General features: G+C 41.0%; 1 protein-coding gene across 2 annotated transcripts in view; it reads left to right on the top strand.

The window, feature by feature from the left end:
- Window positions 1-17,798, top strand: part of SWAP70 (switching B cell complex subunit SWAP70) — a 41,226-nt gene that overhangs the window by 16,601 nt on the left and 6,827 nt on the right. For both annotated transcript variants that reach the window (XM_035550130.2, XM_035550129.2), the window contains exons 4-8: window positions 7,481-7,708; window positions 11,705-11,851; window positions 12,122-12,230; window positions 13,481-13,662; window positions 17,250-17,357. In XM_035550130.2, the coding sequence (XP_035406023.1) occupies window positions 7,481-7,708; window positions 11,705-11,851; window positions 12,122-12,230; window positions 13,481-13,662; window positions 17,250-17,357 (774 nt within the window). The remainder of the gene's footprint in view (window positions 1-7,480; window positions 7,709-11,704; window positions 11,852-12,121; window positions 12,231-13,480; window positions 13,663-17,249; window positions 17,358-17,798) is intronic.

Here is a 17,798-nt window from a genome sequence, read left to right as displayed (position 1 = left end):
TGAATGAGCTATGACGAGGGATTTTTGCGAAGTGTAGATAGAACAGATCGGAGGGTGATGGAACCGTTGCTGTTCTGCAATGTTTGTGTTTGGGTAAGACAAATGTAAACCTCTCATGAATCACTATAACTTCTCAGCCAGGGAGCAAGCCTTCCTCCAGCCCTGTTTGTTTCTCTTATCGTTGGCTGTGAATATTGCAACATGCAGTTTACTGCAGTTTCTAGTCAGAGTCCTTTGTGTGGAATCCAGCTGTTTCACCTCCTCCCTCCCACCTCTTAGGCTTCCCCCCACCCTTTAGGGAAACAGGAAACTTCCATCATACTTTCAGGTTGGAGAGGTGATTGCTTTTCGCATCCCTCTTGTGGAGGGCAGGATTATGATAGAGGGAACTTCTTACGTCCCCAGTGAAGGTGTTGATACAACTTCATGTGGCTGTAAGGATGCCTTCTCTTCCTCCTCCTCAGAGGACCCGCTCCTTGAGATCTGTCTGCACATCTGATATTTTACTTTTTTATTTTAATGAAATGAACTCTTTCTGCACTCGTCTGAGCAGTCTTATCTGGAAAACTCTCTGCCTTGGGTGCGATCTCACCTTCTTTGCGCTACTTGGACTGAAAGTTGATGCTGCTGTCTTTCCTTGTACTGGTGTTGTGTACATTTGCACTCGTGCTGCTGTGTTAGGGCTTTCATATCAGAAAGCTAACTGTGGAGGGGCTACCCCCACTTGCAAAGCATTAAGGCTTGATTCCCTGTCCAGGTGTTGATCAGGCAGAAAATTGGAAACTGCTGTAGCAGCTGCTCAAATAGAGAGTGGAACACAGTCTACTTTGGAAAGTTTTCAGAGATGCAAGCTGAGGAGAGCTTTAGAAACTGAGAGCAAGGAAAGCAGTTGCAAAGAGGAAATTCAGAAGCAGTAGCAAGGTGGTACAAGGGCCAGAAGCTGCCCCAGCTGCTCGCTTAGCAGAGGCTGGACAGAAATCCAGAGGCAGTGCCTGGTCTGGGCTCTTCACCTGCTGTGGAAGGAGGGATGGCAGCCTGCCCTTTGAGGGGAGTAAGGTTAGTGAAATCCAGCATGGAGAAGGGTCTGGGTCAGGGTGTGTTGTTTCAGGATGTGACTTTGTGCTTATGGAGAGATGCCGGGTCACAGGCACAAGAGCTTGTGCCTCTGTGTTGGCTGTGGAAGGCACCAGGCTCAGCTGGTCACAGCCTTGGACTGCACTGTGGCTTCTGCTGGCTGCTGGTTGGCAGCTGGGAGCAGGCAGGAGAGCTGGAAAGAACAGAGGTCCACAAGTGTCTGTTTTGCAAAGGCGTTCCTGTCCCTAGGAAATGCAAAATGGTATCAAAGCTGAAAGCTCCCTCTCCTTTCAAGTGAGAAGCTGGGGTATGCGCAAAGTAAAACGTTTCTGTAAACTCAGTGAAGGTGGTGTTTCATAGAGGCACAGCTGGACTGGAGAAGAACAATGCTGTATTTTGTTTGCTTGAGTTAAAATTAGTCCTGATGGACAGATTTCAGAATTAATATCATTCTTGGCTAACAACAGAACTGTGTCCTGTTGCAGTGTGCAGCACTTTACCAAGCAGCTGTGTCGCTCGTGTGCCCAGAAGGCAAGAGCCCAGGTGGTAACTGCTCCCCTCCCCACAGCTGGTCTCTTCCACTAGATCGTCTGAAATGCAGGCATCCAAATATGTGTTTCCTTCAGCTCTCACAGGGCGTACCTCTTCCACAAGAAAGTAAAAATTAAAAGGAAGAGATGTGGAGAGAACTGCTGGCATAAGAGGAGAAATATTTCTAGTCTGCCATGAGCTTTCATTATGTCTCCCCTTTTAGTTGTTGCAGTCTTGTTTGTGTGCTTTCGTGTTGTTTAACCAGACGTTTTCTGTTTTATAAAAAGGTTTACAAACACTTCCCCTTTTTTATTTCTGGACATGTGACGGCAGTCTTGGGAATGCTTTATTGCCTGAAGCTGTGGTATGTTGTTAGCTGTGTTACAGGGCCATCCTTGATGGTGAAACTTGCCCATATGTGTGCTGCAAGCTGTACACCCGCTGTGTTGCAATACAGCATTTGCATAACTTGTTTTAAGTAAGCCTAATATATTTATTATCTTTGCTTTTTAGGCCTGACTTCTTGAGGAAGCAAGAGTTGTACAGTCATTTTCTGTTCATCCTCCAGCCTTCAGCTGTATTAACATGGCATTTCTAATCCTTCCACTTAGTACAAAGAGGATCTGAATCTTGTGTGTTTTTTTTTTTTTTTTTTTCTTAGACTGGGAGGTGGAAGTCTAAAGCTGTCCAGTGGTGATTCCTCTGGAGGAATGTTTTGCAGAAATGTTTTTTGTGGCCACTTTTGCTTTCTTGTTTGCATTCTATCTTCAGAAACTGATACAATGAACAAAATATTGGGAATTGAACCTTAGCCATTCAGAAATAAAAACAAAACTGGTGCAACTAGAATAAAAGTTTTGTGTGTGGTGGTTCTGATTGGTCCTCCCACTGGACCAGGTTACCCAAAGCCCCATCCAGCCTGGCCTTGAACACCTCCAGGGATGGGGCATCCACAGCTTCTCTGGGCAAAGAGAAACCTTTGACTTGTATCACTTCTTCCCATTTTACCTTGACTGCTGTGAAAGCTGAGAGAATTTTTAGCTTATGCAGCAAGTTGTCCTTAGGACTTTCTTGGGCACTGTTTTTTGAGTTGAACTTTGTTATACTATTTAATGTTAATTTCAGTTAAAAAAAAAATAAATTATACCCTGGATGATGAACAGTTTTCACAAACTATTGTTCCAGAGTAGTAGTTGTCTGTGAGGTTCAATGAATTCTATTACGGGGATTTTTTTTGGTTGTTGGAAAGGCAGAATCAAACATTTGGCTTCAGAGTATTAGAGTATGTGATGTTCTGATGGGGTGGGGAAAGGAATCGATGAGGACTGTGAAATGGGATATAATTGTTTTCACATCTCTTGCCCAGTAACATGTGCTTCCACATAATTTTGTACAATGTGGATTTTTAATTTTAAAAAGAATTTTTTTACATCTGCACTATTAATATCACAAACCCTATTTGAATAGCATGAACCAGAATAGTCTTGTCTGACATGCTCTGCTGGGCATGAAGGCCTCCTTGATATTATTTTTCCTTTTTCATTCTCTAAGAGATCCACTTATATATCAGAAGAATATGTGAAACATCTGTGGAACTTCATTCCCTGTGGCGAATAGTGCCAGGAATATCTGGAAGGGAAAAACAAATAGGTATTGAAACATGGGAAAAGAAAAACTGTCCTCTGAAAGAAGATACCAAGCAGGTTGTACAGCTTGCTTTAAAGAGCCTCTGTTCTTTATGTTCTTTTTTGTTTTCTCCTGACGAAGTTCTGTCTGAAAAATGTTGATTTGGGATGGAATCAGTTTTCTGTACTGCAGAGCCAGTTGGTTCATAACAGCGGGTGCAACGTCAGTCCTTCTGAAATAAAACCCCAGCCATGTTATGTCTGTATCAGTGAGTAAGGTCCTGTCAGAATAGCAGCAAACGTTGCTTCACATTTGCTTTTTAACGCTCTACTTCTTAACCACAAGAGCAGATTATGCGTGAGCCAGTATGCTTAATTTGTCAGTTATTTGCTGAGTGGACGTGTCTCTATGGAGGAGGGGAAATGTCGCTTGCTCTCTGAGGTTCCTCATTTGAGCATGTAATGAATGGTCTCTTGTTTGCTTCCATATTTGCCAGATACAACTTACTTGCTTATACTTATCTCGCGGTGATCCATAGCCCACCCCAACACTTGTTGCTATTGAGCAGATACATCAGACATAATTTGTATGGAGACTTTGGTTAGCCCTGTGCTTAGCTGAAGAAAAGATAAAGCTTGAGATGTTTTATTTCAAAAACTAAACTGTAACATGCACGAGTCCCTTTCATATAAGACAAGTTAAGACATCTCATTATTTTAAAATACATACTTTACTGGGATTTTATGATATTTTTGGTGATGTTAGTCACCTGTAGATGGGAGGTTAGCAGACTAAAATGCTAAAATCTGTTCCAATAATTGAAAAAAAATGTACACAAATTACATAAAAGTAAAGAATATTTTTAGTGCATTATATTTAGTGCTTACTTTTAGTGCATTACGTGATACCATGTAATAGCCAACAGTTTTGCACAGTTTTGCATTATTTCTTTTCCAGACCATTAGTTTGGTATGTGTATTGTTCATATGGTTTGAGCAAAGAAGTGAAAAAAAATATCTGTTTAGGTATGATTTTTTTGTTGTTGTTCCTTTCTCTGATAGTGAGTCCTAGTACTTTGAAGTAATTAACCAAAGCAATTTGAGAATCATGTGCCTCAAGGCAGTGTAATAGGTTGTGAAATCAGAACAATAAATTTTAAAGTTATTTTTTTTAATTACTATCTAGCATTTTCGCAAGTACAACACCTCCTTAATTAAGCTTTAGTTATTTTAGCTTCCCTTTCAACTGAAGTACAGAATTGTAGTTCAGAATTCATGCTGCTCAGAGGAACAGAACGTATTTAAAACATGAGAAAAAAACTATTCCTTTATCGATTATAATTTCAGCTCATCAGTATTTAGGTTTGTTTGGAAACAAGTTTGCAGTGCTACTGTTGTTGCATGCTGTGAAGGTTTTGTTGTTGCTATTTTCTGTTTTTGTAATTTCCATTTCTATAAAATTTGGAAGTAGAAAGTGTGCTGCTTCCTGCCTTTAACTGAATGCTGAGGATTTATGGTAGTTACTGCTCAGAAGCCTTAGATTAATTTTTTAACATAAGGATGTTGGAAAGCGAAAACCAGTAAAGTGTATTTAAAGATATTTAACGGAATCGAGTACTGAATTTTACAGAGACCTGACAAAGTTTTATGTTGGCCTCTTGGGAGGGCATGCCAAAACATCCTGGTTGCCATCTGGCTGCTCTAATGAGCCTGTGCGTGGAAGCGCTGCGAGGCTGGGCCGGAGGCCGTGCTCTGCAGGCAGCAGGCACCCGCTCTGCCGCGAGCAGCCCCTGCCAGCCCCAGGGCCACTTGCCAAGGCACAGACGTGGCCGTGCAGGGCTGGAAGTCACCGCTGGGGATTCCCACAGACTTTGTGCCCTGCAGGAGTTGCACTTGCCTACAGCTGGAATGCTGCTTTTGTGAAGGCCCCCAATCAAATTGTGTCTTGGCTGGTAAGAATTGCATTGGGAGCTAAAATACTTACCTTCATTACTTGGTGAAGCCGACATGGAAAGCTACAACTTCTGCACCCACCCGAAGGGCCTAAGGTGTGCCTGGCTAGTGTCTGCTCTGAAGAGGCTCCTCAGGAGGAGGATGTGAAGGCGTGCCTCCAAGGGAAAAGGCGCATCCTGCCAATGGGAACTTTCCCTCTTGGCAGTGCCGTGGCTTTCAGTAGCTCCTCTGTTTTGCTGTGGCAGCGTTAATCCCCATGTGCTGTTAGAATAGGGGCTGTAAGACTAAGAATAGTTACTGAGCTGAAATAGTAGTGAAACCTCACCCATCTGTAGAAGGTGAATTTCAGGTTTGGTAATTTACTGCTTTGTGAGATGAGTGTGTCCTGGTTACATGTTTCTTGATCACGGATGTGAGGGAAGAGAAGGGATTTGCCTGTACTAGTTGTGAGCGGGAGAAGCAGCAGCCACAAAATCAGCGTGTACACTGCAGCAAAAGCTCAAGGCTTGGCAAGTCCTTGTTGTGAAATGTGTCAGGGGAAAAACATTTCTGTGTTTCTTTGTACTCCCAAACCTCTTATGTAGAAGAGACTGCTGAGTGCTCAAAAGCCTGCTAGGCCAGCTGAAAGGTGACTCTGAGCTGTAGCTGAAAAGGTCATTTGTTCTGTGGTGAAACATCCCTGGCTCTCCTGGCTGGGGTTTTCCTTAGCTCTAGGAGGAATTACGATCTGTTCCCAAGCAGTGCTGAGGAACAGAGGTGAAGCAACATCAGGGGGGGAGAAAAACAAAGTCCTGGAAAGCATTCAGTTTCCACCCTTTTCCAGTGAGGCACATTCACACTGTCCACCTAAGTCATTTTTGATAATGGCTTTCAGACTCCTGAGTCACTTAGTGTTTCCAAAACCATACCTAGCATAGGTAAGCTGAAAGTGGACCGGACCATCCATCAGGGCTATCCTTCAGAAACACAGCACGTAAAGAAATCCACTCCTTTCCATGCGCACAGAGAGCACCTGAAGGGATCATTCTGCCTTCCCTCCTCACCTCTGCCTTGCAGCATGCAGTTTCTGTCCGGGAGGGATGCAAGGAGCTGGGATGAAGGCCCGCAGGAGTGCGCTGAGGGATGCAGTTCTGCTCCGGCCCTTTGGGGAGCTGGGCGGGAAGTGCGTCTGCAGTGCGGGGTCACTGAGCGCTCAGCTCAGGCCTCCTAAGGGCACAGAGGCTGCTGGCTGGTTGCAGAGAACTGACAGGTGGTGGTGTGCAACTCCACTCAGCGTGTTTCCCTGCAAAAGCTGGTGAGGAAACAGTCAACTGTCACCCAAACCCGCAGAAGGTGACATTAGCTTGGTCTGTCTTCAGCACTGGGTTGAACTCCGCAATTGGTATCATATGACCTCACTTACAGAAACTCAGAAGTGTGGTTTTTCCTTTGATGTATAGAGGTCGTTGTAGAACGGCTCTCGCTAATTATTTTGTTTAAAGAGCAATTTTCCCCATGCATAAAGCCGTAGATGGACTTAGTTTAAAAATATTGTGGTGCTCAAAAAGCAAAGAGTGATGAGTTTAAAAATGAATTAAAAAAAAAAAGGAAGAAACCCAACTGTCTTTCCATCTTTTACATTCTTGCGTTTGTTTGACTAGTGTTATTAGAAGTATTGCCCTGTGGTAATGTGTACAGAATGATGAAACATTAAAGGAGGAAAGAGTTCATTTTGGAAACAGTAAAAGCAGAGGTGAAAAATATGTTCTTTTGCTTCTCTTGGTATCTATGTCAACGTTATGTCCAGTGGTGGAGTGGCTGAGAGCTGGAGAAGAGGAGCCAGGTAAAGACTAAGATATGTGGTCATAGACTGGTGGTTTTTCATTTTGCTTCTTGTCCAGACTGCCACCTTACTGTTATTGTTTGTAATTTGTTTGCTTTTTATTTCCCACAAACGCTTCTTGAAACTTCCTGCTTTCTCACACTTTTGTCGTCATGGCTTGGAAGGTGCTGCAGGGAAGGTCCTATGTGTTCTGTAGGAATCTGAACACTGCCAGAGGCTCACAGGTTCGATTCTTTGTTTGCCATGAAGAGAGTAGCTGCAGATGGGCTTGGCAGTCAAAAGTTCAGCCGAGACAGAAGGCTACAGGAGCCTAAAATCTTTGCTAATTAAGCTGTGTACATTCAAGGGCCTGAATGTGAACACAGGAACCTAGCTGTAAGTGATAGTTTCTACAAGAAGCTTAGTTTATAGCTCTGAAACACTTGATTTTCATGTCTGCTGAAAATGATTAATTTCTGTGTATATTTCTGTACAGATTGAATATTTACTTAAAAAAATCACTGAAGCAATGGGAGCAGGCTGGCAGCAAGAGCAGTTTGACCACTATAAGATTGCTCTCAACACCAGCCGAGAAGGTCTTTCTGCATGGGAGCTGATTGATCTCATTGGAAGTGGGCAGTTCAGCAAAGGGATGGACCGACAGACAGTGTCAATGGCAATTAATGAAGTCTTCAATGAGCTCATATTAGATGTACTCAAACAGGTAAGAACCACTGAGAACTAATGTTTTTAAAATAGAACAAGTTACTGCATCATTACAAAATGTTAAACTTGTACTGACATTTCTTTACCTGATGGATAAAGAGCAGGGAGAAATCAGATAAATTATTTTTAAGGATTCTTTAATATGGCTTTACTTCTATTGGAGAAACTGCAGCTTTTCAGATTGCTGTAATTGTTGCAATATGGTAAATGAGTTGCCTGTTGGGAGAATTTGCTTTTAGAAAGGAAGTGTGCTCTGTCTTAAAATACAACCTTATACCATAGCATGAATTCCTTGTTAGCTGACAGAACAGCTACCACACACTGTCAATTCTTAATTTTGTGACAACTCTTCAATCTTCAAAATTTTTTTTTTTCAGTTGGAGTTAAAATGTAGCAAAGTTGTGCTGATACACCTTGTGTATTCAGCCTGGTCTGTACAAAGAAAGGTACTGCTCCAGCTGAAATGTTTGCTTCTAAGTTGCACCACTTCAGCAGGTCAAAAACTTGCAGATGAGCTCCAGAGCTTTCTTCTTCCTTGTTCTGCTTAGCAGGTGACTTGACTAACAACTTGTACTCAAACACAAAAAGTCATGCTGGCCTTCATATTCATAGCAAGCTCCTGTCAGTCTCTGGTTTCTCCAGGTTTCCAGTGGCAAGATTATCAGCTTAGTAATGGCTTTAAAACTGCATTTCTTTCATGGGAAATATACATATCTCAGGGATCTGTGTGATCACAGCAGAGCCTACTTAGATAGCTATTTAAAAATGACTTTTACCTGATATGAATTTTTTTTCATCTATGATTTCTTGGCTTCTTGGAGAGGAGAGGAGGAAAAAAAGGCTTTCTTGGCAGGCTTCTGAAGAAATCATCAGAAGGTCTTGGAACAGGAAATTCCTTTGGAATATCCACAGAACAATGCAGAGGTCTATTTTTGTTAAGTCCTGGTTGCTTATTGGAGGTGAGGGCTGGGGTGGACTCACACACAGTCAATTGAGTGCAAAATGAAGTCATCCTGCTGCGCAATACCATGTAAATAAAATAACCTGTGTCATATCAGTCCTTCCACTTGAAAATTGTAAGGAAATTGGATTGCTTTCTGGTTTTAAAAGACTGTTGTCTCTCCCTCTCCCTATGCCCCCTTTTTTTTTTTTTTTTTTTGACTGTCTCCTTACTTTCCTCTTTGGGTGGCTGGGCCTCTTTCTCAAGGATGTCTGAGTGTCTTCGAATAGTTCCTTGACATTTAAAAATAGTCTGTGTCAAGGTTTGGCCCGGCGCCCCTTGGGCAATTACTGGCCCGATGGAGAAAGGAGCTCTGTTCACCCAACTAGTTCAGTCACAGCTTGTTTCCCGGTAGCTTGTTGATTCACAGAATCGTCCTGGTTGTTGCAGTACCCGATGGCTTCAAGGTGTCAATTAATGGCAGACGACATGGTAGCCAAGTTTCACGCTACCCCTTTTGTTGTGTGCTGTTATCCCGGGTCTCTATGACTATGGAGGTTAGCAGTCATAACTAAATTTGTCGTATTTTAGTTTCCTGAAATAAGTGTCCCTCATGATAGCTGGTTTGAAAATATCTCCTGAAACTGTCAGAAATGAAGCTGATGCACAGACATAATAGATGCAGGTTCTGCAGAAATTGTGTAGGGGAAATATCAGTGTGGCTTGGCTTTGAAAGAAGATTGTCTCAGTATATAAGCAAGGGGAAAAAAACTGATTATGACTTTGAGTGTGCAGGGTGTGAAAGAGTGAAGCTGTGGGAATCCTTCGTGCGCCCTTGCAACCACCCAGACCTCGGAGGCAAAGCAAGCTGTTTTGTGCATTCCTGTCCTAGAGCAAGGAGGTGGAATAGCAAGGGAATAGGCACGGCCTTGGCTCTGGCCACATTTAGCAAGCTAGAAGAGCAGAGCACAGCTGAGCTGTGTGTGTTGGGGGAGGGTTTTCATTTTCTGTGTCTCTGGTTTTGTTTTTTAAACACAAACAAGCTCCTCCAACTGTTCTGATTCTTTCCCCCAGGCCTATAAAGAAAGACACCTTTGGTTTTGTCAGAGCACATTTGTTTGCTTATCTCCAAAATTGCTATAGCTAAGAGACATTAGAGAAAAACGTTTGTGGTCTCCTTTCCAACTTTTCCATCCCCTTAACCTGAAATATTTTGGGTACAGTGCTTTCTGTATAGTTTTTTCATAGTTTTATCAATATAGGTGGTCCAATCCCAGATGAAACTGAAACTTCTTGTGAAGTTAGGAGTCTGACAAAAATACATAAGCAATTGGGAAACATTGTTCCAGAAGTGTCAGTTATAGCTGAAATACCTGCAAACTTTGAAGCTCTAGAATAAAAACTGCCTAGATCACTGCCTCCTCACCTTGAGTACTGTGTGCAGTTCTGGGCACCACAGTACAAAAAGGACATTAAACTGTAGGAGAGTGTCCAGAGTAGGGCAACGAAGATGGTGAAGGGCCTAGAGGGGAAGACATATGAGGAGCAGCTGAGGGCACTGGGCCTGTTCAGCCTGGAGAAGAGGAGGCTGAGGGGGGACCTCATCACGGTCTACAACTTCCTCATGAGGGGGAGTGGAGGGGCAGGTGACCTATTCTCTGTTATCACCAGTGATAGGACCCGCGGGAACAGTGTTAAGCTGAGGCGGGGGAAGTTTAGGCTGGACATCAGGAAGAGGTTCTTCACGGAGAGGGTGGTCGCACACTGGAACAGGCTCCCCAGGGAAGTAGTCACTGCACCAAGCCTGTTGGAGTTTAAGAAGCGATTGGACTGTGTCACATGGTCTAAAATTTTGGGTAGACCTGTGCGGTGCCAGGAGTTGGACTTGATGTTCCTTATGGGTCCCTTCGAACTCGGGATATTCTATGATTCTAGATCACAACAGCGCCCCTGCGTAGGACCACTAACAATCAAGTGCCTGAAAGAGCGACCAACTATTGTATCATTCCCTGTGCACCCTCTTTTCCAGGAGATGGCTTTTGAATTGCCATCACTATACTGGATAAAGTATAAAAGGGTTACTAGTACACCTGCACTTAGTATCAGTGCTTATATTTTAGATAAGTTAATATTCAATAAACGTGGATGATTTGATCATGACACCTGTTATCATTACAGATTATTGCAATTTTTAGTCTTTGTATAAAGCTCAGTGACAAAGTGTGGTCTTCTCTTCCTTCTTTTGAAAAACTTTCTAATAGCAAGATTCAGGACTTGCTTACAAGTGTTTCTCTTTTCCTAAAAGATGACTGAATCAACTTTCTGTACAAGTAAAATACTGTGAGTGAAACCTAGACATCATTTAAATCAAGATACAACTTGGTTCTCTTAAGGCAAAATCCAGACTTGACCAGTGTTGCTGTCTCCCGTCCAATGAAGTCACCAAGAGAATGGTTCTGTTATCAGTTTCTCTAACGTGCTCATAGAAGCAGCTCATTCAGGATCACTTCTGTCGCAGGGTAAAGTAAATGAGTGTACCGTCAGGGTGGGGCCACTCCCAGGACAGAGGTGCTTTTGCTTTGTACCTGGGAACGTGTCCCAGATGGTGTCAAGGTGGTGATACAGGGTGTCTAGGTCCGTATCTATCGCTGGGGTGTGCATCCAAACAGGGTTGATATGTATATATATATTTATAACATCTGTCATTAAAGCAATAGCCATGAATTTCAGTGATGGCAAATGTCTACTTGAATGAAGAAAATTAAATAGTAAAGGTCATCAAGGAGTCATAATAGTGACTTAATACTGGCATAATTATTCAGTTAACCCTGTTACTTAAAAACAGGACAGAACAGTAGGTGGTTTCTCATGGGCTAAACAATACCAGTGTGCTGGTATTAGGAATGGAAACGTGTAGGGGAAGTCTGTAGGGCCTTGATCTAACTTTTCTGGGTAGTGTGCTGGACCTTTAGGCCACCTAACCAAAAGACCAAGAGATTCAACACAGGCCAAGAATTTCAGCTATCTTTATCTTTTTTTTTTTTTTTTTTCCAGGGTTATATGTTGAAAAAAGGTCACAAAAGGAAAAATTGGACAGAACGGTGGTTTGTACTAAAACCTAATATTATTTCCTACTATGTAAGTGAAGATTTAAAGGACAAGAAGGGAGACATCATACTGGATGGCAACTGTTGCGTAGAGGTAAAAACAAAACAAAAAAACAAGAACCAACCAACCATGACTGTCTCTAAAGATAGGAATTTATTCTTTTTTGTGAGCATGGCGGACCTCCTGAGAGCTTTAATTAACAGAATGTTTTTTACTTTATGTGAAACAGTCCATACCCACTCTTTTGATAAACATTATTAATAGTGGAATTTGTAGATATGTAAGAGGGAACTGCAGAAATAGGGCTTGAGAATATAATTTTAAAATAAATGTTTGTGACAATAATCCTGTTATCCATTCCAGGCATTGCCTGACAAAGATGGAAAGAAATGCCTTTTTCTCATAAAGTGTCTTGATAAAAGCTTTGAGATCAGTGCCTCTGATAAAAAGAAGAAGCAGGAGTGGATTCAAGGTAAGGCTCCAAAACTTTTAAAGTCCTGTCAAAGTAAGCTGGAGTCTTACAGAAGTGCTTTACTCAAATCTAAAATTCTCAGTCTTGTAATTTTTGGTATTTCCATTTTGTGCATGTGGGAAGTGATCTTCAAGGAACTGGTGATTCAGGAAGGACTAATGATCCATGTAGTGGGAATCAGCTTCTTTCAATCAGGTGCCTCAATTTAAGCAGCCAATACCAAAATGAAACTGCTGTTATTGTTTGCTTTTTCTGTATGGCTGCACATGTGGGAAAGGGCAGGGAATACACAGAAAATTGTTAGTTTGGGGAGAAAGGGAAAGCTTCTTCAGTTCAGCATCATAAATTGGCTTTAATTTTATGGTTTTGCTTGAGGTAGTGTGGTTTGATGAACTGAGGATAAGGCTGTAACTGGGGCTTCCTTCTCTGTTACCACGAAGGAGTTACTCCTTCTGTGAGACCTTTCCAGGTAATATGCTGAATGATGGTTACATGCATCTTTTGCAGGGTGAGGTAGAAGCCTTTGCAAAGCCACTGTTGCTAAGACCATTGAAATATGTACAGCATTTTAATATTTGGAGCTGTGTGCTTCCATTCACACTGCCCTTTTTACCTGAAGCACGTATTTAATTGCACTGAAGTCTGATGTATGAAGAATTACTTGATTCCAAAATTCCCAAATGAGATATTTTCTCATAGCACGTGGCAGATAAAGCATCAACTACTCCTCAGTTTTGCTGTGTGTGTATTTCCTTACTTGAATATAAGTAAATGAAAACTTTTTAAACTGGAAGAATGTTTTTCTTGTGAATAACAGTGAGAATAAAAGAGGGTTTAAGGTTGTTTATAAGAAAATAGGTGCAACTATATCTTTGATAACATAATCTACTTCTTGATTAGAGTCACCGAATCTTCTAGGGAGTGGGAAATCTTGAAGTTGTTTTTGCGTAGCTAGGCATACAAATGATTTGTATGTCCGCTGCGTGTCAGAAATCAATATTGGAATTGCCTGACCTTGTGGCACACAGACTATTGAAAACTAAGTGTCTTTTACTAGTGGTTTGTGTTGACAGCTAGCCTGATGAGAATTAGGAGAATTAACAAGTTATTTCTGGTTTAAAAATACATTAAAAACAAACCAAAAAGAACACAGGTATTCATTTACCTAGGATGTCCAGAAAGTTTAGCATTTTTCTTCACTGGGGTTGTCTTACAGTTCCTCTCCCTTTGCCTTGCATGATCCCTTCCAGCCATACAGACCACTGTGGGCCTGCTGAGAGCAGGGAGTCCTCCACCTCACAAAGAAGCACGCCAAAAACGGAAAGAATTGCGCCAGAAGCTGTTAGCTGAGCAAGAAGAGTTGGAGCGGCAGATGAAAGAACTGCAAACAGCCAACGAGAACAAGCAGAAGGAACTAGAGACCGTGAGAAAGGTGGGAGTACAAGCTGCTGACCTTCACGCTTTAAGCTCAGTCTCTGTGGTTGAGATGGGCTTCTTGAAGTATATTTGGCATCTATTTCCTGTTCAGGTGTTCAGACACATGAAGGAAATTCCTGCAGAGGAGTTGAGCTTATGTCAGCTCAAGCCGCTAAGTAAATAGGTCTGCTGGGTCAGCTTGCCATAAAGCCTTAAGCATTGACTGTAGCAGCTTCTAAGGTCTGACCAAGTGGCCTTGGGGTTAACTCACGTGGCCCAGGCCTGTACATAAGGTCTTGTGAAGCTAGTGTGAAGGAGAACTGCGACTGTGGTGTGGATGGGCTTCAGGGACTGGAGAATCTAGTCTTGTCAGTTACTCATTATTGTTTGGTTGATTCTTTTTTTTTTTTTTTTTTTTCCCCTCCTGCTGGGAATGTCTGCCAAAATTGGGGCTTTCCATTAAGATTTTCTTAGGTAGTTTTTCCACAGTTGTTGTTTGAACTGTGTGGAGGAGTCTCTTCACACAGACATAGTTTTCAGAGATATAAATTGAATTTACAGTGAATCCAAAGATGCACATTGATTTTTGTGAGTATGTATTGGCATAATTTTATTATAGTAGTTTGGGAGAGATTTGTAGAGCTGAGAAACATAGCAACCATTTATAAACCGTTTAAATGTATGTTCCTTGTCAACATTGAATTGACTTTAGAAACCTGAAAACTGCACTAAGAATTTCTGAGTTTTAGCAGAAGTCTTTCTCAATAAATTAATTTCCTCGTAGATAGGTTTTATCCTACATCTAATGACCAAAGGTGCCTTTGCTGCAGCTGCATGCTCTAACAGTAGATTGAACATGCTGATGGATCTTTGTATGTTAGAACAAGTGGTGCCTCTGTAATAGTTCTTCACAGAGAATGTATTATTCAGATATACTTTCTACCTCCTATTGCTGTGATACCTTGTAATGAGGAGTGTGTACTGAAATAGCCTTGAGTGCCATTAAATTCCTCATTGCTGCCTAACATCTTGGCTGCTGAACGGAGGCCCTGCTGCTAGAGCAGTCCCCATCTATGCTTACTCTAGAGTCTTTTGTTCACTATATTCCTAAATTTATTCTTTTTTTTTTTGCATTCCCATTTAGGACAAATCTGCCTCAGTGCTTGAGTTTTTTCTAAATGAAAAACGCTAGCTAAAACACTAGCTTATTTGAAGAAAAAAGCAAAAAGCAAAAAACAAACAAACAAAAAACACTACAAATACTGTGAGAGCGTGTTAAAGGTGGTGAGTCTAGAAAGCAAATGCAAATCACCCAAAATGTATCTTTGGTTTGACAGTGGGGAAAACATTTATTTCATTTTAGCACCTATATTCTACGATGTGTGTAAGATTCATAATGCAAAATATGCTTTAAAAGGTAGCCTGTGTTTACCTACAAGTTACTGGTAATAATGCCTGTTAACAGAAATCATAAGGATGACTTTCTGTGTTGAGTTTACTTCATGGAGAGAAAGTGGGGAAAGATGACATGAGAGCAACCCCAAAGGAGCAGTAAGATGTTTACAGGTGCCAGGGAGTGTTGCTGAAATCACAACAGGTAAACTACAGGGAGGAAGATAATTTAGTCTCTGACATGAATTATTGGGGAGCTGCTATGCTGGAAGAATTTAAACTGTCTGATTAGTTTTTGTTGTTGTTTTGTTTTGTTTTTGTTTCTTAAAAAGTAATCTTCAAGGAAAAGGCTTTGTAAATGGTTCAGAAAACTGTATTGTTCTGTAAAGTTCAATTTGCTCCTGATGGGTGAGAGCCAGCACTTGCATAGCAGCTGCCAAAGTGCATCCCAAGACTGGCTTTTATCTTGATAGCTCCTGCACTTAAAAATTTCAGAAGAATAAGCTCCTTTGTCTAAAATAGTTGTTTTTTCATATCTTTAAATGGAATTTTGAGATATGCATGCTGAATAGACTGAAAGGTAAGTTTTTCGTACCAAGAGAGCATGCACAAGCCTTGTGTACTCTTTCAATTTGGAGTCTTGAATAGAACTCAGAGACTGTGCTAACTCCTCCTGCAATGATGTGTTCTTGTTGACACCCCCCCTCCAGTTCTCACATTTTGCAACTTTTCCCTAGTTGTCATGAATAGCCAGTAACCTTACCAGCCAGCAACTGATGTGCTCTGACATGAACTAAACAGGAAACTGCTGATAAGAGTGGACAAATGTGTATTTTCTTGTTGAACTGGCTGGCAAAAGCCTAGCACCTACTCTTGCTGGTTACCACAAGGGGTCATTTGCCATCTCAGTTCAGTATTGGCAATGTTTATTTGATTTGAAGGTGGGAGAGGAAATCAAAAAGAAATTTCACTTAAATAGCATCTTAAGTTTGACCCCAATTATATGCTTACCAATTACAGAAGAGGAATAATACTTCTAAAAGACTTGTAGTGTAATTTTAGCCTTTCAAAGGAGAACATTTCTGTACTATGTTCTATGGCTTAAAAAGAGAAACTAGGAGCTTTCTGCCCTTCTCCCCATCTATTTTAGGCTAGAATGGGATTAGCACTTCAAGGAATTACTTTGAGTTTTGGCTTGGCAGTTTTAGTTGTTTAGGTCTCTGATTAGTTCACATAGGTTGTGTGAGAAGAAAATGATTTAAGTGTTGGACCTTCCCAAATACTGAAGAAGGATGGGTATCCCTCTCTTACTGAGGGGCTGTGGAAGCAAATTCACCAGCCTGGCATATTACAGAAGGGTGTTTGTTTTCTGTACAGAATCTGATCTCTGGAAAAATCTGTGAAAGAATTATTTTGTTTTCAGTACTGTTAATGCTTTGACTAGTACTTGTACATTTCTAACCTTCTAAGCATTCTAAACATACACACTATTGAAGCCTAGATGAAAGGAAAAAATGCAATGGCTATCTCTTTATTTGTAAAATCAAGATGCAAAAAAATGTTAAATAAGTTGCAAGAAGTCATGACAGCACCAGCAGCTGTTCACAGGTCTGTAGTTCTGAGGATATTTTTCCCCCCTAATGTTCAAATGGTAATTACTGACTATAATTTCATTTACCTTACATGGCAATTTAGGGGATGTTAAAGGGATTGTGATTCACGATAGCGCAATTGCTTTATTATAGTCAACCTTTGTGGCACTTCTGCATTCCCATGGCAATTTAGTATGTCTCACTTCTGTTTCTGTATGAACACTATATATGTTGTCATGTTTTCACTGTTGTAACTCTTGTGCAGTCCTGCCTGGAATGTGGTTTTCTGTAATAGTTTTTTTATCCTGTGTGAGATAGAGAAGGAAATACAGTCATTTCTATTGGTTTTGCAAAGTAGAACTCAAAGGAAACTTGGAGGAAATCGATTTTTCATTTGTAAATTGAAAATTGTCTTGCAATAAGACTAAAAATTATATTTGGAGGTTGACAGTAACCTTACAGAGTTTAAAAACTAAACAACAACCAAACAGTTGGCACTGTAATACTTTTGAAAGCTTCTTCCTTTTAAATAAAAATAAATAATTTCAATTTCCCCAAAATGGCTTAGTTTTTACAAATTGTTTTTTCCTTCTTTTCTTGATCCTTCTTTCTATTCCAGCAACTGGAAGCAGCAGCTGCACGTGCTGCAGAGGAGGAAAAGAAAAGACTTCAGACTCAAGTTGAGTTACAAGATCGCTTCAGTCTGGAGCTGGAGAGAGAAAAAATGGTGAGTAGCACACATGGCTTTTTGCTATAATTCCACATAGTGAGCAGTGCTTTCAGCAATGACTTCCCTCATAGGCAATCACTGAAAGGTTTCAGAAGAATTTGCAGGAAGTTGAGTGCAGTCTGCATTACATTTACTAGAGACATAAAATATATTTAGTAGTGAAAAAAGAATTGAAACACCCTACCTACAATTTGTATAGCATTCAGAGCTTAAATATTATTGGAAAATCATGAATAGAATGAACTGTTTACGAGATAAAACACAGACTGAAGTTATCGTTGCAGTTTTCAGGGATGAAGAACTTGAGACTGGTTCATTTTGTATATTCATATAACACATACAAAGGTATAATTAGTGCATTTTAGGAATTTTCTGAGTTGATTATATTCCCCAAACTGTTCTTTTTTTTTATACTGTTCATTCTTTTGTATTTATACA

The sequence above is a fragment of the Cygnus atratus genome, chromosome 5 (genome assembly GCF_013377495.2).
Source record: "Cygnus atratus isolate AKBS03 ecotype Queensland, Australia chromosome 5, CAtr_DNAZoo_HiC_assembly, whole genome shotgun sequence".
Taxonomy (NCBI): domain Eukaryota; kingdom Metazoa; phylum Chordata; class Aves; order Anseriformes; family Anatidae; genus Cygnus; species Cygnus atratus.
Note: the sequence above shows the minus strand (reverse complement) of the source record. Positions and strands in the feature narration are given on the sequence as shown.